Source organism: Cololabis saira, chromosome 15 (genome assembly GCF_033807715.1).
Source record: "Cololabis saira isolate AMF1-May2022 chromosome 15, fColSai1.1, whole genome shotgun sequence".
NCBI classification, from domain to species: Eukaryota; Metazoa; Chordata; class Actinopteri; order Beloniformes; family Belonidae; genus Cololabis; species Cololabis saira.
In genome coordinates this window covers 1,364,963-1,386,126 of record NC_084601.1, presented here as the reverse complement: position 1 = coordinate 1,386,126, position 21,164 = coordinate 1,364,963, and the positions used below count along the sequence as shown (strand labels likewise).

The 21,164-nt window shown below is 40.1% G+C and overlaps 3 protein-coding genes across 3 annotated transcripts; 1 reads left to right on the top strand and 2 right to left on the bottom strand.

Moving 5' to 3' along the window:
- Positions 1-273: 273 nt before the first annotated feature.
- LOC133461216 (gastrula zinc finger protein XlCGF57.1-like) lies at positions 274-9,447 on the bottom strand. Its single transcript, XM_061742032.1, has 2 exons — positions 9,124-9,447; positions 274-3,803 (listed from the first exon to the last, which is right to left on the bottom strand). Exons 1-2 carry the CDS (start codon positions 9,377-9,379, stop codon positions 2,143-2,145), a joined length of 1,917 nt encoding a protein of 638 aa, XP_061598016.1. The 5' UTR covers positions 9,380-9,447; the 3' UTR covers positions 274-2,142.
- On the top strand, positions 9,220-13,609 carry LOC133461219 (RNA/RNP complex-1-interacting phosphatase-like). Its single transcript, XM_061742034.1, has 2 exons — positions 9,220-9,583; positions 12,009-13,609. The coding sequence occupies exon 2, from the start codon at positions 12,068-12,070 to the stop codon at positions 12,902-12,904; it is 837 nt and encodes a 278-aa protein (XP_061598018.1). The 5' UTR covers positions 9,220-9,583; positions 12,009-12,067; the 3' UTR covers positions 12,905-13,609.
- A 1,786-nt stretch (positions 13,610-15,395) lies between these two features.
- LOC133461217 (zinc finger protein 236-like) lies at positions 15,396-20,751 on the bottom strand. The gene is made up of 2 exons (XM_061742033.1): positions 20,551-20,751; positions 15,396-16,471 (listed from the first exon to the last, which is right to left on the bottom strand). Exons 1-2 carry the CDS (start codon positions 20,741-20,743, stop codon positions 15,654-15,656), a joined length of 1,011 nt encoding a protein of 336 aa, XP_061598017.1. The 5' UTR covers positions 20,744-20,751; the 3' UTR covers positions 15,396-15,653.
- Positions 20,752-21,164: the final 413 nt, after the last annotated feature.

Here is a 21,164-nt window from a genome sequence, read left to right as displayed (position 1 = left end):
AGACAAATTGTAAACTGGAATTCTGATCATCATAAAACACCTATGAATCATATTTAATTTAGCATAAAGTGTCATACATATCTGACACTTAGAGATTAAAACTTCTTTTTGTGGTTATATCTGTGCTCATGTTGCAATGAGTAGTTTAAAGGTGTGCAGCAGTAAAAAGCTTTGTTAACATACAGCATTATCAGAAAAGGGGGTACCTTCATGACAGAATTAATATATTTAATTCAGCAGACTCTGATTGTATTAGTTTTAGACTTTTATTTGGACAAGGCAGTACACATGAAACCGTCAAGTTTGTGATGGACATTTTCACATGTTTTATGGATCAATGGAGACAGTCAAAAATAACTGACATTTAAAAGAAAAATACTCAATAAACCATCGATAACTTAGAAAGGTCAGTAAGTATATCACAAGATGCAAGTTAAAGTTCTTCGTATTTTCAAAGTTAAGTGCCAGATGAAGCTGATTGTCTGTATCTCAACATCATTGCAAGTTGCGTGAAGGTTTGAATGAATCAATGAATCTCAGCTGTAACAAACTCACTTTCAGAACCCAGGTGGTTCTTTCAGCACTGCAGCCAACAATTACTTTCATTATCCACTATCTTATTATGTCATTGACTGATTGAGTTACCAAATGTCACAAAAACAAACAAGCCTGAAAACATCTTAAACTCCTAAAGTCCAAAATAACATCCTCACATTACGTACAATTTCAGAAACTGTGAGAGACAAGGGAACTGTGGTTTGAATTTGTGCTGAAATTAATGCAATCTTGCAAACAGAAGTTTTCTTTATTAAAATTGTTAAAATTATTAGAGTTAATCCTGGCTGGATCGAGGGCTGACTTTCAATAGATCGCAGCGAGGTGGCTGCTCTGCTACGCACGAAACCCTGACCCAGAATCAGGTCGTCTGCAAGTGATTTAGCGCCAGGTTCTCCACAAACAGGGAGAGGTGCGACCGTCCTTCGGCCCCGTCGCGAGTGGCTCTCCGCACCGGCTGGAGCCGGCTATCCTGGACCAACCCAAGATCCGCAGCGCTCCGGTATCGTTACGTCTAGGCGGGATTCTGACTTAGAGGCGTTCAGTCATAATCCCACAGATGGCAGCGTCGCACCATTGGCTCCTCAGCCAAGCACATACACCAAATGTCTGAACCTGCGGTTCCTCTCGTACTGAGCAGGATTACTATTGCAACAACACATCATCAGTAGGGTAAAACTAACCTCATCATGACGGTCTTAGCCCAGTGAAATGGAGGACATTTGTCAACGGCCTATGCACCCTAGAGGAGCAAAGGCCTTAAGTCAAAGTCATTCAAGTAATCCTGGCTGCTTTAGGACATTCAGAAAGTCCTGCCTCCTTTTCACAGACTTGTTTAGAACCAGAAAGGTGAACCTGAAGATAACGGGATCTTGTCCTGTAAATGAGTCTAACTGCTATTTGGAGGCCCGAATAAACTTTCCTCTCAATCCAATATAAATGTTTCAACACTGTAGCCTACTCATGCTACCGGGGTCGCCAGACAGGAAAGAGGACACGGGTTTAGTGGAGGAATTGTGGTTTTTGTATCGGTCTGTATCACCTTCACTGGCACTATGTAACTTTGAGGAGCATGGTAGGAACCCTTCCACACTAAAAAACTACACATTTTTACGGCTTTGACTGCTTTACGGCATACGTCACTTCCCCCTCCTTCCCCATTCGTAGTCCAGACCAAAGCTGGGCGGGGCGTGGAGCGCAGAGCTCAGCAGAAGCTGGTGTCATGGCCGAAGCAGCGGAAAAACACAAGAAAATAAAAGTTTTATCGGAGGAGGCAGTACGCGCTGGTGCTCATGGGAAATGTAGTGTTCTTTCTGGTAAAGCACTACCGCTTTTGTCCAAAGGAGTCGCCAAACTCAACAAAAGCTGAAAGTTACATTATGCTGCTTTAATGGCCTGGAGAAAGTATGAAAGCACATTTCTGTTGTGTACAGTTTCTGTTGGATCATGATAGGGACTCATTCTGCAATGTGTCTGTACCTCTGAGCAAAGATGGAAGGAAGTTTGAAAGGAAACTGCATGGTAACATATTCTCAGCTGATGTTGGAGTTCAAACCAAGTCCAAGTCCGTCTGCTCATGTTTGGAGGTCACAGCTGGATAAAGTCAGGGTGAGCTCCTTCCAGTTGCTTGGAGTTGGACGTCACCGCTGCATCTTTGCTGCTCTGCTCTCCAACGTGGACCTTCATGTGCGAGTCCAAGGAGCGTTTCTCTTGATAGCTCTTCCCACAGGCAGAGCAGCTGAAGGGTTTCTCGCCCGTGTGAGTCAGCATGTGTCTTTTCAGGTCAATCTTCTGAACAAAGCCTTTGCTGCAGTGCTGGCAGGTGAACGCTTTGTCTTTCTTGTGGAACCTCTCGTGCGTCTCCAGCGAGATTTTCTGCCGAAACCTCTTTCCACAGAGGCTACAGATGAACGGCTTCTCGCCCGTGTGGATCCTCATGTGAGAGTCCAGGTTACCAATCTGTCGGAAGTTCTTGTTGCAGACTTTGCAGGAATAAGGCTTCTCGCCCGTGTGGATCCTCTTGTGAACATCCAGATGTTGGCTCACGGTGAACTTCTTGCCGCAGATCTCGCAGGGGTAAATTCTGGGTTTACCTCCCGTGTGGCTCTTAATGTGCCTCTTCAGGACAGTGTTTTCAATGAAAGTCTTTCCACAGAACTCGCAGATGTACGGCCTCTCGCCAGCATGCAACTTCATGTGTCTCTCCAGCGAGCTTTTCCTGGGGAACTCTTTAGCACAATCCTTGCATCTGAAGGGTTTTTGGCCGGTATGCGTCCTCATGTGGATCTCCATGTCTCTGAAGTTGACGCCACAGATTTCACAGATCCTGCTCGTTTCTCTGTGGCTCTGGATGTGGAGCTGCATGCTCTCAAGAGACTCTGACCCTTCGCCGCAGACTCCACAGAGAAAATCGGGCTCATTTATATGCGTCTCTGCATGCCGGAGTAAGTTACCTTTATTGTGAAAAGAGTTCCCGCAAACCTTGCAGGAGTGAGAAGGTGTCAGACTGGGTTTCCTTCGTTTGTTCCTTTTAATTGGCTGATTACTGGAATTGTGGCTCCGGGCATGTTGCGTCAGATCGCTGCTCGTTGAGAAGCCTTTTCCGCAGACTTTGCAGCTGAAGGGCATCTGCTCTTCGTGGGACTTCATGTGCCGCTCCAGAGAGTTTGTTTGACTGAACTCTTTGCAGCAGAAAGTACATGTGAATGGTTTCTCCGTCCCGTGGGTCTTCATGTGAGTCACCATGTTACCCTTCTGGTTGAAAGCCTTTGCACAGACGGAGCAGCTGAAGGGCTTCTCTCCCGTGTGCAGCCTTAGGTGTGTCTCCAGAGCTCGAATCGATGGAAACTTCTTCCCACAGATATCGCAGGTCCTGCTGCTGTCACGGTGAGTTTGAAGATGCTTTCTCAGACCATCAATAGTCTCCAAACTTTCACCACACACACCACAAAGACACTTGTCGTCCTTTGAGTGTTTCTCCACATGTTTAAGCAAAAACCCTTTTCTTTCAAATGATTTTCCACAGACTCTGCAGCAGTGAGGCGTTGCTTCTGTTGCATCATTTTCGTCCTTTTCCTCCTCTCCCGATTCATGGTCTGGAGACGCCGACCGCTGGTCCAGCTCTGCGACCGTCTCTGCTCTTGAGCAGGGGTTGGGCAGAGCTTCCTTCGGTTGTTTGTCCGCTGAGACGTCCTGCTTCAGATGTTTGTCATCAGAGAGAGTCCTAACGCCGACTGACAGACAAAACTCTGCAGAGAGAACACAGTAGATTCATTTGCTTAGATGCTGCTGATAATGCTATGCAGACACAAAAAGCCACAAGAGATTTAAAATTGACAAGAATATAATTTGTAACGTTATACATATTGGTGAGATGTTTCCTCCGCACAAAAAAGAAAAATCTAAAACAGTGTTGCCATATGAGAAGTGATACAGCAAGTTTCTTTATTCAGGCTGTGAGCCAATTTAACTGACTTTAATGTGTCTGTTTGTGTGAGTAGCATGGAGCGGAGTACCACTCCAGCACAGGATCTGGCTGCTTAACAATAACCCAATCAAAGTTGATTCCCAATATCAATCATCTTCAAAGTCGTTCTGAAACTGAAAGCTTGTGTTTCAGGGAGTTAAGAGCAGGGAGGATTTATTGACTGGGGAAGCAACAGATAAAAATACTGATGTTTTTTTCCACTGTTCAACAAAAAGTTGGACAAAAACACAAAAAACTTTTAGCATTGAAAGCAGACCTATTCTAAGAACATATGACAAAATGTGTGAAGTACATTAAATGGTCTAATACCTTTACACTACATAAATCAAGATTAATCTTTGATCAATGCATTTTGGCTTGTGGCCTTGGACTGGGTTTTATGTTGCTGTTGTGGAAAAACCTTCTAAACCTCTAACTACGGTGGCCGAGACCCGCCATTGCTGAAAATTAAAGAAAGGCTGCAAATAAAAAAAAAACTACGCAAATAAAAAAGCCACAACGGAAGTGAATTACAGGGGACTATTTTTGCTGATGCACCAGTGTTTTTTACGTGAGCAGAGAAGAAGAAGACAAAGAGGACGTTAGTGAAAAGGAAGAAATAAGAAGAGCGAGGAATAAGAAGAACAACGAACGAGAAAATAAGTGAAAAGATTAGTATTCAACATCGCTACGTGTAATTTTTAACGTGCAACACCGGTGCATCGGCAAAAATAGTCCCCGGTAATTCACTTCCATTGTGGCTTTTTTATTTGCGTTGTTTTTTTATTTTATTTGCAGCGGGGTTTCTTTATATTTGCAGCGTTTCTTTTATTTGCAGCGTTTCTTTTATTTGCAGCGTTTCTTTTATTTGCAGCGGCGTTTGTTTCTGTTTGCAGTGTTACTTTTATTTTCAGCAAAGTCTCGGCCACTGTATCTAGCACTCTGAAAACTGAGTGTCTCAGTTACCAAAAATAAGACTTGATTAAACAGTTGCACGCAAAAGGGTCCAAACATACATCAGACGTCTCGATGCAGAATGACAATGAAACATAGGAGCATACTAATTTTAAAGCGTAGAGGATGATACATTCTAGTAGACAAAACATTGGTGTTCACACTGCTAATCTTTGTTTGGGCAGAGTACTAGTCGGCACCTGTAGTCGGCCACGGCTCTATTCTGAGGTTCTCAGCAGTTTTGTTTTCATCAAGTATGGAAAACACTATTTTCCCCATCACAGTTGCTTAAACATTGCTTTAACTAAAGATATGTTGCTTGTATCTGGACCGCTTCAGACTTTTTGCTCTCCTGGTTCCTTGTAAGCAGATGAAGTCGTGCCACACATCTTTTGAAACCCACCACAGGACACCTGACCGTCACAGAGAGAACAGGTAATGTGATTAAATGAACCAGTAAGTAGACTCTTACATTTACACCTGGAGGAGTTGGCCGGGGAGAGAGAGGTCAATCTGCTCAGTCTTCTCTCCCGGGTCAACACAAGCGGATGTCAATGGATGGATGGATTTCTGGTCTTGTTGACCGCTCAGTTTTTCATGCTAAACTCACCAATTCATAGATACATATTTACAACACTTCATCATCGAATGTTCTTTTTAACCTATTTTAAATCGGCCCTGCCCTCTTTTTCTTTCATACTGATCTAAAATAAGATACAAGAGGGAATTAAAAAAAAAAAAAAGTTTTACCATACAGCCACCACCACACCACGTAGTAACAATTTGGGTAGTGCTTGGGTAAATAAAATACTAAATATCTATTGTATTTTAAGCTCACTGTATGCCAAAACCTCCAGACTCAGAGACAGTTTCTTCCCCCAAGCTGTTGCTCTGATGAACTCTCATCACTCAGAGTCTCAGAGTAATCAACCACTGTGCAATAATATTAATTCATCTTCTTTTCCTTTCGGCTTTTCCCTTCAGGGATCGCCACAGTGAATCAGTTTCCTCCATCTGAGGCTGTCTTCTGCATCCTCTTCTCTTTTCCCAACTACCTTCATGTCTTTCACTACATCTATAAACCTCCTCTTTGGTTCCTCTGGTTCTCCTGCCTGGCACTTCAAAACTCAGCTCCTTCTACCAATATATTCTCTATCGCTCCTCTGGACATGAACCATCTCAGTCTGGCCTCCCTGACTTCATCTCCAAAGCCTCTGTGCTGTCCCTCTGATGTCCTCATTCCTGATCCTATCCAGTCTGGTGGCTCCCTTAGAGAACCTCAGCATCTTCATCTCTGCTCCCTCCTGTCTTTTCCTCAGTGACACTGTCTCTAGACCAAACAACATCGCTGCTCTCACCACAGTTTTCTACACATTTCCTTTCATTTGAGCTGAAACTCTTTTATCACACATCACACCTGACACTTTTCTCCACCCGCTCCATCCCGCCTGCACATGTTTCTTCACCTCTTTTCCACACTCTCCATTGCTCTGAACTGTTGACCCCAAGAACTTAAAATCCTCTATTATTATTACTGTGCAATAATAATGAATGAATGAATGAATGAAAATATATTTATTTCGGTCAGGTCATTCATAATGTAGTCACCACTGAAAGCATTAGTTCACATAAAAAAACAAACGAGACCTAACCGAAAAGGAATAGGCTGAAGCTATTGCTTATTTACGCCTACCCTTCTCACATGATCAACTTATTCAGATCAAACATACAAAACATAATATAAAAAAATAAATCATATTGTTTACACAATCCCAAAACATAATTCAGTAATAGTATCATCTACTGGATCCCTCATATTTTTCAAACACATTAAACTTAAACAAACGTTTGAAAGCATAAATCGACTGGCACATCTTCAATTTATCATCAAGTGCATTCCATATATTTACACCCCTTACAGTAATACATTGATCTTTAATTTTAGTCCTAGACTTTGGTTTTTCAATCATATGTTTCCCTCGAAGCTCATATCTACTTATCCTTATTTTAAACATGCTTACAATTTTACTAGGTAACAATCTGTTGAACACTTTGTACATTATCAATGCTATTTTGTATTCCACTAAATCCAAGAATTTAAATGCCCTTAATTTAATAAATAATTCATTTGATGGTTCTCTATAATTTGATTTTGTGATAATCCTTACCGCTCTTTTTTGAAGAATAAAGATCGGTTTAGTATGGGTAAAATATGCACTCCCCCATATTTCTAAACAGTATGTGATGTATGGAAAAAACATAGTGCAATACAAAATATACAAAGCACGCTGGTTCAACATATCTTTTACCTTATATAATATGGCTATTGATTTAGCTAATTTAGATTTGACATGATTAATATGCATCTTCCAATTTAATTTATGGTCCATGATGACACCTAAAAATTTTGTCTCAAACACCCTTTCTATTTCTTTATCTTCTATAATAATAATAATAATAATAATAATAACCACAATCATATGCTGTAACAATGCACCTTTCAGTAACCATGTCTACCTCTACTGCTGCACCATTCACTTTTTTTTTTTAAACTCTATATATGTTAAAAAGTTGCGTTCTGTATTGAACCAATACGGACATATATTATGCTCTTCTTTATTGATGTCATAATCAGGGGTGCACACAAGCCAGTACTCGAGGGCTAGTGTACTGCATGTTTTAGATGTTTCCCTGTCTTTAACACACCTGAATCTAACTGGACTGGCCCTCGAGTCCCGGCTTGTGTGCACCCCTGGTTATAATATACAGGTGAACGTCGGAAAATTACTGCAAAACTGAGTTCGTAGTAAATTCAACTAAAGGTGAAACAAATATATTATTTCCCACTACATTCAAAGTGAGATATTTCAAGCCTTTATTTGTTATAATTTTGATGATTATGGCTCACAGTTTATGAAAACCCCAAATAAAAAAAAAAAAAAAAAAAAATATTTTATGAAATCAATAAACAATTCAATCACCAAAATTATAACAAATAAAGGTTTAACATATATTTCTTTGCATGTAATAAGACTAGGTAATATATTTGTTTTAAGTTGAATTATTGAAATAAATTAACTTTTACACCATATTCCACATATTCTAGATCTTGGCTGATGGGGACATAGGAGGATATTTCAGTTGCTATATGGTTGTCTGTCTGTACAGTCATGCAAGTCCAATGCTATAAAGCACTTTAAATTTTAAATCGAAGCATTTTGTTTTTTCATATAAAATAAACACATTTCTATGCACTTTAGAAGTTTTGGCGCCTGCGCTGCTGAAATCGGGGTGTCCCTTATTTCCAGTACTGGAGTTGAGAGGGATGGCATCCCCATGAAATAAAAACGGTCCAAATCATCCCCCCTGAAATAAAAACGGTCCAAATCACCCCCCCTGAAAAAAAAACGGTCCAAATCATCCCCCCTGAAATAAAAACGGTCCAAATCATCCCCCCTGTAAAACGGCCATCCCTCCTTTCTATCCCTTATGTCATTTCATCAATGAATGTGGTTTTACTGCTATTTCAACATTTAGAGTCATCACCAGAAAAATAACACCAGAAAAATAACTTATTTGACAATTTTCACTTGAAATAAGTAGAAAAATCTGCCAGTGGAACAAGATTTATCTTCTTATTACAAGCAAAAAAATCCTGTTCCACTGGCAGATTTTTCTACTTATTTTAAGTGAAAATCTACTTGAAACAGGTGAAAATTGTTGTTTTTTCCAGTGATGAGTTTTGTTTTAAGTGTAATGAGATTTTTTTTACTAAATTTAACTAGAAACATTTTAACTAGAAATAAGACAAATATTCTTGTTAAGATTTAGAGTTTTTGCAGTGATCCATTTTCCTTATCCTGTGAAGAACAGAGTCATATTGATAAGTTCAGAAAAGTGTTTTTTATTGTTGTGTTTTGATGTATTTGATTTAAGCCCAGTGGATATTTAAAGCTTACAGAAGGCTGCATTTAACTGCTGCTATGTCATTCCAGCAGTATTTCTGCAGGTGTTTTGGTCACTGCTATTATTTGTAATCAGCACAAATTATCTGTTATATGATAAAATCCACCATCCCCCCTGATTGTTTTTTACAACTCGAGTACTGGGTATTTCTATCTAAGGTGGCAGCCCTAGTGCACACTGACCTCCGCCCTGCCCCCCGGGCCCGGCTCCCCGGGGCCCCCGGGGCCTCGTCCCTCCGTCGGCCGCCCTGCTCGCCTCAAACGCGGCCAGCACCAGCTCCAGGGCCGCGGCCACCCGCCCCGCCAGTAGCCGCCGCAGCTCCGCAAGCTCCGCCTGGCCGCGCTCCTGCAGCAGCCACAGCAGCTCCCGGGCCACCTCCGCGAACTCCCGGTCGATCGTGGCCTTCAGACTGTGGTACTCCGGTCGTTTTTTGGACATCTTTTTTTAGGGTTTTCCAGCCGAACAAAGGGCGAAATGTAAACAGTTCTCCAGCACTTCCGGGTCCGCGGCGTGATGACGTGTGACGCAGACGTGATGACGTCACGTGCGTGTGTTTGTTGTGCTAGCGGTTGTTGTGCTAGCTGCACCATAGACACAAACATTTACTGTAAATTTCTGTAAATTTTACAGAAATAGAGAACGGTGAGTTAAAATATCATGCTTTTCCATGTGTACTATTTTGTTTTATCTTAACTCCTTACTCCTAACCTTTTTGAAGTGCACTTCTTAATGCTACATTAATGCCACCTTTTTAATCAGAGGGACAGCACATGTTTAAATGATTATTTTTTTAAATAACCAATATACCTAAATACATTGCTTTAAAATAAATAATGTCTTGTAACATTTACTGATGTCCTCCTGGCGGACAAGAATAAGCATTTACTTTAAGTGTGTACTTTTTAAAACGTTTACTTTCTTTGATTTGATTTATTTTATTTTTGTACATGTAAAAAAAAAAAGAAACAACACAACAAAACAAAGAATTTCATCCTTTAAAACTTGCTATCTTGATTTACATGTGCCAAAAAAGGAGTAGGAAGAAGTGTAAACTTATCTAGTCCTACCCCCATTCACTGATCATTTACCCTGTATTTATAAATATTCACACACTGTACTCACACTGCTAAATAACAGTATTATTATTATTATTATTATTATAAACTGTAATTATACTCACACACATACTTATACATGCATACACATAGTTGAATATTTCTATATATTTGTACACACATGCCCATATAAATATTTATATAAATATACTTATTTACACTATACTGCTATGGAGGATTTTTTGTGCCAAAATTAAATAAATAAATACATCATTAATTAATTAAAATGGGAATGAAATATATCATTAATGAATTAAATGTGTCATTAATTAATTAAAATTAGAATGAAATATGTCAATAATTAATTAAAATACAATTCATTTTAAGTAAAAATATATATTTATTATCTCAGCATTTAATTAATTAATGACACATTTAATTAATGATTTCGTGTTGCTGTATCATGAAATGTAAATGTAAAACTGTCAGTTTCACTCATCAAACTCAGTGGGCGGGGCTAACGCGAATCCAGTGGAATCCACTGCTTTGGTCTGAAACTGGAGGTGGAAGAAGAACACTTTCTAAACATGGCAGCTGTGAGTTCGGAGGATTTTCGTGAACTTTGTAGAGAGTTGGTGAGCGATATCTTCGACCTTGCAGAGTATGTGGAAGCAGGACCTGCTGACCCCGAGCATATAGCATGTAAAGCAGAGAAAGTTCCTCTGCTGGATTCGCGTTAGCCCCGCCCACTGAGTTTGACGAGTGAAACTGACAGTTTTACATTTACATTTCATGATTCAGCAACACGAAATCATTAATTAAATGTGTCATTAATTAATTAAATGCAGTTTTACATTTCATGATTCACACGTAACACGAAATCATTAATTAAATGTGTCATTAATTAATTAAATGCTGAAATAATAAATATATATTTTTACTTAAAATGAATTGTATTTTAATTAATTAATTACATATTTCATTCTAATTTTAATTGATTAATGACACATTTAATTAATTAATGATATATTTCATTCCAATTTTAATTAATTAATGATGTATTTATTTATTTAATTTTGGCACAAAAAATCCTCCATATACTGCATCTGCTCTATACCTATGTATATAACTACTTACACACACCACACACGTGTGTGTGTGTGTGTGATATATATATATATATATATATATATACATACACACACACATATCGCAACTATGATCCCCACTAACATGAAATTGCAGCTGATTTATCATATTTAAAACTAGTAACATTTGTACATGTTATTATAATTTACTAAATATACATTTAGATGTGGATAAAATTACTCCAAAACAGTATTTATTATGTAAATGTACAAAAAATATATATATAAATATATATACATACCGGAAAATAATGTGCAATATCATTCTCTGCAACGTGCAATTATGTAAATAACATCTGTAAATATCCATCTGTTATTTTTTTATATACTAGTATTTCTTCTTATTTATTTTTCTTCTTCTTCTTCTTGTATATACCAGTTTACTGTTTATAGTATTACTGTGTGATAACTTTCTATTGATGCCTCTTGTTTTTTGCACTATCCCCTTTGCTGCTGTAATCTGCAAATTTCCCCTCTGTGGGACTATTAAAGGATTTCTTATCTTATTTTAAAAATTGTAAGTTCCTCAAAATTAGCTCAGTTGGTCCCAGCACTGTGGCAAAGTGTACTTTTAAAACATTGTTGAGGAAAACTAAAGATTTCACATGGTGCCAAAGATGATCCTAAAATGAGTCCCACGCGAGGAATCGGGCATCTTCCTGGATATCCATCAGTAAATCAAATATAACTTTTTTATAAGAATATTTAGTTTGAAAAACAATAGTTTTTTTGTGTGAAGATTAGCACCTACGTCAGCCATGACCACATAGTTAGAATTTGTCTCTAATGAGAAGGAATTGTTTATTTGAAGAAAGTGAAACCTTGGCACCTAGTGACTGTCCGTTTCTGTTTGTGGTCCTGTAGGTCGACACCTGAAAGTTTCATCACGGAGTAAAAACATCTTTGACGTCATAGGAGTTGAGATGTCTCAGAAGAAGAATGTTGTACCAAAGCGGTGGTTGAACTATCAGCCTATGGGACAGAGGCTTCCAGGAACTAGATTTATTGCGTTTAAAGTGCCTTTAAAAGAATCTCTGAACCGTCGGGTTCCTCAGTTGGAGTCCTTTGATCTTTGGGACTTGATGGACTGTATGGAAAGTGGAAACCAGGAGCTGGGTTTGATCATCGATCTGACCTTCACCACCAAATACTACAGTCTAACAGACGTCCCACAGTCCTGCTCTTACATTAAAATCTCCACCGAAGGTCATAGAGTTCCCTCTGATAACGTCATCTTGAGCTTCAAACAGGCAGTCAGATCTTTCCTGAGGGAGAACTGGGACAATGACAAACTCATCGGTGTCCACTGCACCCACGGCCTGAACCGCACCGGGTACCTGGTGTGTAGATACCTGATAGATGTGGACGGGTTAGATCCCTCCACAGCTGTGCAGCTCTTCAACTCCTCCAGGGGTCACAGCATTGAGAGGAAGAACTACCTGCGTGACCTGCAGAACACCAACAAAAGGAGCAACGGTGCTATTGATGAGTCAAAGAAGGTGGCGATGAAAGGGCTGGCTGTGCTGAGACGGCCATCGGTGGCCAGAGAGGGGGGAGAAAAGCTACGAGCCACCACTGAGGAGCCGCAGCAACGTGGTGATGTCCCAACAGAAACTGAGCAACCCGATTGTGAACAACCGTCTGGTTATCAACGCAAACGGAGAGCCCGACGTCGCGCGAAGGTTAACCGAAAACATTCACATGACGGCCTCCTCGGTAAACCGGATATCCAGCCAGAAGACCGGCAGCAAACAAGCTAACGCTGAGTTTGGTTTCATTTGACTCGATATAGAAGAAGTGTTTTCCCTCTGCCGTTCCCTAAACTTTCATCCTGATTATTCTTATCAATATATAGCTATGGCGTGCTTGTTGTTACCAAGGCAACTTGAGTGAAAATTGAAGTAAGCATTAAAATTATTATTTTTTTTTTTTAACATTTCCCATTTAAATTGTAATCAAAGCAAATTTGAATGGAAATATACAATTTATGTCAGACAATAATTTGATTAAAGGGTGTTTAAGGATTGAGAACTATGCCAGGCAGAAACGGAGTAAAAATGTTTTTCATTAATTGTATTGCTCATTATTTTCAGACCAGGTATAAAATCAGGGTCGTTGCGATACATCAGAATATGTAGAGTAATGAGATAACTGAAGTCCACACTGCTTTTGAGATAACAGTGTGTGTTATATTCATTATTCATTTTGTGAGGAAACTGGAAATCAGTAGATTTATTTTGTGCCGAGCCACTTGAGGATTGCTGTTAACAGCCGCTTCAGTTTTTTTACCTTGAAATTTTACAAACACGGGGCCTCAGAGCACTGAACGCTCATCTTTTAAGATTTTGTAAAACCTTCATTTACACTGGTTGATAATGACTTAAGTTTTTGGAACATTGAACTCAAACTGCATATGTAGTTCTGCTTTATATTGTCACACATTTGCTATTGTATTTGTGCCTTGAATGTAACTGCTGTTAAACAGAGTAAAGCTTCACTGCTTGGTTGTCATGAATTAACCGTCAGTCATTTCTCCTCACAAACAAACTGAAGTTGATGAGATTTTCCTTTACTATTTTCAATCCATTCCCAGAACTTAACTCAGAATATATTCTGTTTAATAAAGTTAAGATGCAGGAAAGCTGTGATGCAGCTGTAGTCTAGAGTTCTGAACAGAGCCCACTGTCGTCAGTTCTCACTTCTGATAGAAGTCAAAAAGGATTGGAAATACGATGGCTAATAATGAAAATATACTGGCGTTCACAGTACTCGAGTTGTAAAAAAAAAAATCAGGGGGGATGGTGGATTTTATCATATGGGGACAGATAATTTGTGCTGATTACAAATAATATAATATATTATAAATAATAGCACTGACCAAAACAGCTGCAGAAATACTGCAGGAATGACATAGCAGCAGTTAAATGCAGCCTTCTGTAAGCTTTAAATATCCACTGGGCTTACATCAAATACATCAAAACACAACAATAAAAAACACTTTTCTGAACTTATCAATATAAAAATCTCTACACTTAAAACACGACTCATCACTGGAAAAAACAACAATTTTCACCTGTTTCAAGTAGATTTTCACTTGAAATAAGTAGAAAAATCTTCCAGTGGAACAAGATTTATTTGCTTGTAATAAGATAAATCTTGTTCCACTGGCAGATTTTTCTACTTATTTCAAGTGAAAATTTACTTGAAACAGGTGAAAATTGTCAAATAAGTTACTTTTCTGGTGTTATTTTTCTGGTGATGACTCTAAATTTTGAAATAGCAGTAAAACCACATTCATTGATGAAATGACATAAGGGATGGAAAGGGGGGGTGGCAGTTTTACAGGGGGGATGATTTGGACCGTTTTTATTTCAGGGGGGATGCCGTCCCCCCTCATCCCCCCTCATCTCCAGTACTGGGCGTTCACAACACAGTCAAATACGATCCATATCCATACCGATGCCATGATAGAGTAGTAGTATTTATCTAGTATTTTTACCATCGTTATTTCGGGTTAACTCCGATTCGCTAGTGAAGCACTAGGGCTCCACCAATCAGATTGGTCATATAGGCCAATTCTCCATGTCAAATCGGCCAAAATGAACGCCGACGGACGACTAAACGGGTCACACCACCGCGACTGGAGTCACCGACCGCACCCACCGGCGTACGAGGGCCGATTATCGGGTTGGTGTGCCCCGGCCTTAAAACTCCTTATGCCCCTGACATCGTACCTTTGAGAGCGATTCAGAGACGCACACAGTCATTAATGAACTTTCAGCCACATTATCTGTCAATGTAAAAAGAACATTTTAATTAGTAAATGAATCAAGTGTCTCTTCACATTTTTACATGAAAGTAATATAAAAAAACAGGAATTTCACCAATACAAAACATCATTTGGTATTTTAACAAGTGAAAGAATGGGCAGGAAAGACTGTTAAATATAACAGGACTGTCTCAGAAAATTAGAATATTGTGATTTTCTGTAATGCAATTACAAAAACAAAAATGTCATACATTCTGGATTCATTACAAATCAACTGAAATATTGCAAGCCTTTTATTATTTTAATATTGCTGATCATGGCTTACAGCTTAAGAAAACTCAAATATCCTATCTCAAAAAATTAGAATATTCTGGGAATCTTAATCTTAAACTGTAAGCCATAATCAGCAATATTAAAATAATAAAAGGCTTGCAATATTTCAGTTGATTTGCAATGAATCCAGAATGTAGGACATTTTTGTTTTTTTTAAATTGCATTACAGAAAATAAAGAACTTTATCACAATATTCTAATTTTCTGAGAAAGTCCTGTAAACTGAATAAAAAGTTGCTGGTGTGAAAGCTACCAAAAATCAAGTACTGACAAACTAACAAAAACACAAGATGTTACACTAGAAATGTGACAAACTGATAATAAACTAAATAAGTTGTTTGTAGGTTTAATCTTCATCAAAACATACACTAAACTGCAAGGAACAAACATCACGATTGAACGCATCATTCAAATCATCCTCCTCCTCTTTTTCCTGGGTTTTTCCAGGTTAATGTCCTTACTGTTCTTTTGGGGCAGACACTTGTGCCTCCCCTTCAGGAGAGCTTTGCCACAGTTACCACACTTGTTTGGCTCCTGGCGGCCCTTGACTTGGACGTGGACTTGGAGACCGGAGCTCCGCTGGAGCCGCTTCTCCCGGTTCAGGGTTCTGGCCTGAATCTGCAGCGTGTTTGTCCTCCGGTGAGTCCGGAGATGAAGAGCCAGACCGTCGCTGCGCTCAAACCGTTCCCCGCACAGACCGCAGACGTGCTGTTTGTCCCGCAGGTGAGCGCCCACGTGTCTGGACAGGAACCTGCGGGCGCTGAAGGTCCGGCTGCAGGCCAGGCAGCTGAAGCCGTCGGGTTTAGAAAGCTCCTGAGGTTTGTCCTTAGTGGAGTCCATCTCAATGGGGTCGTTGTTGTAGTCGCTGCTGTCCTCGGTGTCAGACGATAACACCAGGGAGACGTCCTGACGGGCTCTCGGCGGGCCCGGTTCATCGGACCGCTGGCGGTTCTGAGTGTGGTTCTGAGTGGACAGCTGGCGGTTCTGAGTGGACAGCTGGCGGTTCTGAGTGGACAGCTGGCGGTTCTGTGAGGGCTTGGTTGCCAGCTTGGAGTTGAAGGTGAACTCGATGATCTCTGCCTCCAGATCTTGGAGCTGCTCCTCAGCCGGTTCCTCTCCAGCTTGTGGAGGCTCTGGAACCGTGTCCTGAGGTGGGTTCTGGTTCTGGTCCTGGAGGTCCAAGGGAGCCGCTTCTTCGTTCAACAACATCTGCTTTGTGAACATGTCTGTGCAGAAAAATACAGGATTAAACCTTACTGGCTTCAGATTAAAAATATTTTGTTTCTATAAATATCTGATTTATTGAAAAAGTTTGGTGGTGCAGCTGGAAAAACGATCAGAATCATAGTTAAATGTTTTATTTCCCATTTACAGGACTGTCTCAGAAAATTAGAATATTGTGATAAAATTCTTTATTTTCTGTAATGCAATTAAAAAAACAAAAATGTCATACATTCTGGATTCATTACAAATCAACTGAAATATTGCAAGCCTTTTATTATTTTAATATTGCTGATTATGGTTTACAGTTTAAGATTAAGATTCCCAGAATATTCTAATTTTTTGAGATAGGATATTTGAGTTTCCTTAAGCTGTAAGCCATGATCAGCAATATTAAAATAATAAAAGGCTTGCAATATTTCAGTTGATTTGTAATGAATCCAGAATGTATGACATTTTTGCATTACAGAAAATAAAGGACTTTATCACAATATTCTAATTTTCTGAGACAGTCCTGTAGATCAGCTCAGTGTGTAATTATATTTTCTGACTAGGACGACTTAACTTGCAGTAAACCTAATGTTGGTGACCAGGTTTATTGTTTAAAGAGAAGCGTAATATGTACCAAAAAAAAGTAAAATGAGAAATTAAGTATTTTTTTATAAAAGAAAAAAAAAACTCATGTCATTTTGTTGAAGGTCCAATTCATGTATCATTTGTTCTTTGCTTTGGTCCTGGGTACGACGTTAAACTGCATCCGACGGTGGGGGCCTGGACCTAGGGGACGGAATGAGGGTACCCCTAACCACCGTCACCTCCAGGCGGCCTCTGGCAAACGCTCAGTACCTGTCAGCCCCCAAACCAGGGTTACGGTGAAGACCCCCCTGCCTTGTGGGACACCTTTGGGAGAAGGAAAGGCTATGGGAGTAAACCCAGACAGAAAATCAGGAGTGGAGCCCCTTAGGCGGCTGGGTGTCACCGCTGACCCCCTACCGGCAGCTCCTGCAGCCAAGTTGATGCCAAACGTATTGCCCTGCTTTCCTTTGGACCACATCAGCAAGGCCGAGAGGGGGATCCTGACGACTGGGCACCCCAGGATCACCATATATTTTGCCCAGGCATGCGCCCTGGAGAGGTCACTTCACGAGCTATAAGTCCAGACTGCAGATTGGCGCCCACAGAGGCAGGCACACCTTACATCTGTGGAAACTCACTCAGGAATCGGACTGTTTAGCCAAATAGCCACAGCAGCGCCTGTATCCCACCATCAGACTAATCCCTGGTGCATACTCCATTGTAGGGCTGCACGATTAATCGTTAAAAAAATCGCGATCTCGATTCATGCTTGAACGCGATCTCATTTCCAAATGACAACGATTAAAAAAAAATAAATAAATAATTTTTTTTTTTTTTTTTTTTTAAAGATGGCTGCATAAAAAAAGGACTAGGCCTATGTTCTAGGTTGTTGTAGTCCTGTCATGGTCAACTATCATGTTGTAATTTTTGTTATATTTTGTTAATGATTGTGGATTACATTTGGAGAAACATCTACCTTTCTCATCACCTGACACATATTGCATATAAATATTGTTAAAATTGTTATTGTTAAAATTATTTAAAGACAAGAGAGATGTTTATTGTTTTTTATGTTCAATGTCAGCTGTTACAGCAAAAAGCAGCCAGAGGAATAATTTGTTGCCTCAGAACTACAGGATCTGTTACAAGTCCCCTTTCTGAAAGGGTGTTCAACTCAGGGAGGAACAAATATTGTTCAAAATTGTTATTATTGTTTAAATTATTCAAAGGTTTGTGTAAAGAAGACAAGAGATGTTTATGGTTATTATATTTTTGTTCAGCTGTTGCAAAGTTAAAGTAATAAGTGCAATAAATTTTATATTGGAAAAAAATCGTGAGAGAATCGTGATCTCAATTCTAAGCAAAAAAATCGTGATTCTCATTTTGTCCAGAATCGTGCAGCCCTACTCCATTGTCTTTTGAGACAGAAGGAAGCCAATGAATGAATGAATGTTCTTTGCATTTTCTGTTTCAGAACCAAATCAGAAAAGGAAAAAAAAAAGTGGTAAATATGTTTTCAATTAAAAAAAAGGTCATAAATCTGCTTGTTAATCTGTTTTATATTACAAAACATAAAAGGAGGGGTGGAGGATAAGACTGTTTACAAGGCATGAAAGGCCACATGAGACCCTACCTGTCAAGTCTCCTGTTTTGGCTGGGAAACTACTGTATTTTACCCCTCTTTCCCGCCGTCCTCCCGAAGATTTCCTGTTTTATAATATAATAATTTAAAAAAAAAAGGATTATTGTGCTTCTACAAACTTAATGGTCACTAACCTCGCAATAACTGCTCCCTGCTGTAGCCTGGGGGGCAGTTCTCGCGAGGTTAGTGGCAACAACGGGAACAAACTCAGAACAAAATCAGATGGATGTAACGAGAGAAAACATTTCTGCCAGAAAAGCGAAGACTTCATGTATATCTAAAAATGGGAGCCAGAGACCCACATGAGTGAAAATGACAAATTAAAAGAAAATGTTTCACTTGAAGACAATCAATTTGTATATAAATACATGCGCTTTAATTCCCTTTTGTGTTTTCATTTAGGCTGTAGCAGTTATAGGAACTACATACATAGGAATATCCCCAGTATTTCAGTGTCAACAAAGGTACATAAAGAGCCCATAATTGTAGTTTGTAATTGATTGACAGGCAGATATTTTAAATATCTTGTAAACCTTTCTTAAAATGTAATACTGGACCTCGATTGGGCAGGTTGGACAGCGGGTGGCGGAAAATTTCCCTTATTTTTAAATCCAAAACTTGACAGGTATGCATGAGACTGAGCAGATTTAAATGCGCCTCCAGCAGTGAGGGATCCCTCCATATCTGCATAAAGCACCTTGTTTACCAGGCCCGGTTCTACGAGGGTGCATAAGCATGCATTGCACCCTCAGTTTATGTGTTTGCATGCTCAGTTGAAAAGATGGGAAAAAAAAAACTGACAAGTGTGCGCGCGTTAAGCCTGATTTATGGTTCTGCGTTAAATCGACGTGTAGCCTACGCCGTAGGCTCTGCGTCGATTTAACGCAGAACCATAAATCAGGCTTCAGTGTCCGTCACTCATCTGCGTCCAGCAGTTTCCTGCACCAGCAAGACGCTGCTCTCTGCTGCTCCGTTAACACAAAGTAACATGGATATTGGGAAGTGGTTCAAGCACAACCACGCAAGCAAGTTAGACAACGGTTGACCACACAGGTTATATTTATTTTTGTTATTTATTTTTGTTTTATTTTCTGTTGCTAGATTGTCTGATGGGTGAGGTAGCCCAGACTAAATGTAGCATTTTCTTTGTTCTGCAGCAATATTGCTGCAGTAAAGCATTTTAAATACACTTTAAATATAGAATAGAAGACTTTATTGATCCCCCAGAGGAGAAATTCAATTGTGCACACACGCCCAACAGTTTATACAAAAAATTAAAATAGAAATAACTAATAAATAGCTAAATAATAAAAAAAAGCAATATAAAATGTAGAAAAATGAGCAATGTACAAGAGAAAAAAAATAGTAAACACAAAAAAACGGATAATATTTACATGTGCAAAAATACGTGAGGTATTTAGCGGGCAAAGGTCATTGCACTTTCAAAGAGACAGGTTATTGCACTCGGGTGGCTACAGTTGGTTATTATTATAAAGTCTGATGGCCGTGGGGGTGAAGGACCTGCGGACCTTCTTGTTTTGCTAGTATCATTCCGCTTGAAATGATGGGAAAATGCATAATTTAGTGTTGAATAAGGTGCCAGGCATGTGCCCCCCCTCTGATCTGAGATGCACCGTAGTCATCATTTTATACAACCGGCCCTGTTGTTTACCCTGGAAAGTTGGATTTCCCTGGGCTTCCCTAGGCTGATTTATGGTTCCGCGTCACACCAACGCAGAGCCTACGGCGCAGGGTACACGGCGACGCACACCGTACCCTGCGCGTCGCCGCGTACCCTACGCCGTAGGCTCTGCGTCGACCTAACGCAGAACCATAAATCAGCCTTTATAGTCCAGCTCCGCTCACCTGCATACGGAGAGTCCATGACGGGTCTGTTGAGCGCGCAGAGCAGCGCGTGCTGGCGGGACATGACCTCGTGACACTGCGCCGCCTCCTGCTCGTACTTCATCAGGGTTCCAGCGAACATCGCCAGGATCTCCTCCACCGCCGCGTTCAGCCGCTGGCTCACGAACACACGCATCTTATCCATCTGGGCCATGTCCGGACCGGGGGAGGGGGGGGGCACCGCAGAAGACGAGCAGAACCGACGAGCAGAACCGTGAAACGAAACACTCTGCAGAGTCCCGACTGCTGCTGAAAGCTTCCGGCTCCGGTGTAAACCAAACGAGTTCCGGGATCCTTCAAAATAAACGCTCGTTTCATTTTTATTATTTTGAATTGTATTCCGTATAAAAGTGGTACCAAGTCCCATTAACTTTCCCAGATTACTTGAACATAAGGGCAGCTGACCTGAGAAGCAAGATCATAACAATGATCAAGGCTAAGCGATAGATGACCTGAAAGTCTGCAAATGTGGTGCTACTAATGCTACAAATGGAACGCAGCATAATGCCGCGTTCCATTTGTTTGAGTTCCGAGTCGGAATTTTCAACTGGAACGCCCCTCGAAGTGGGATTTCC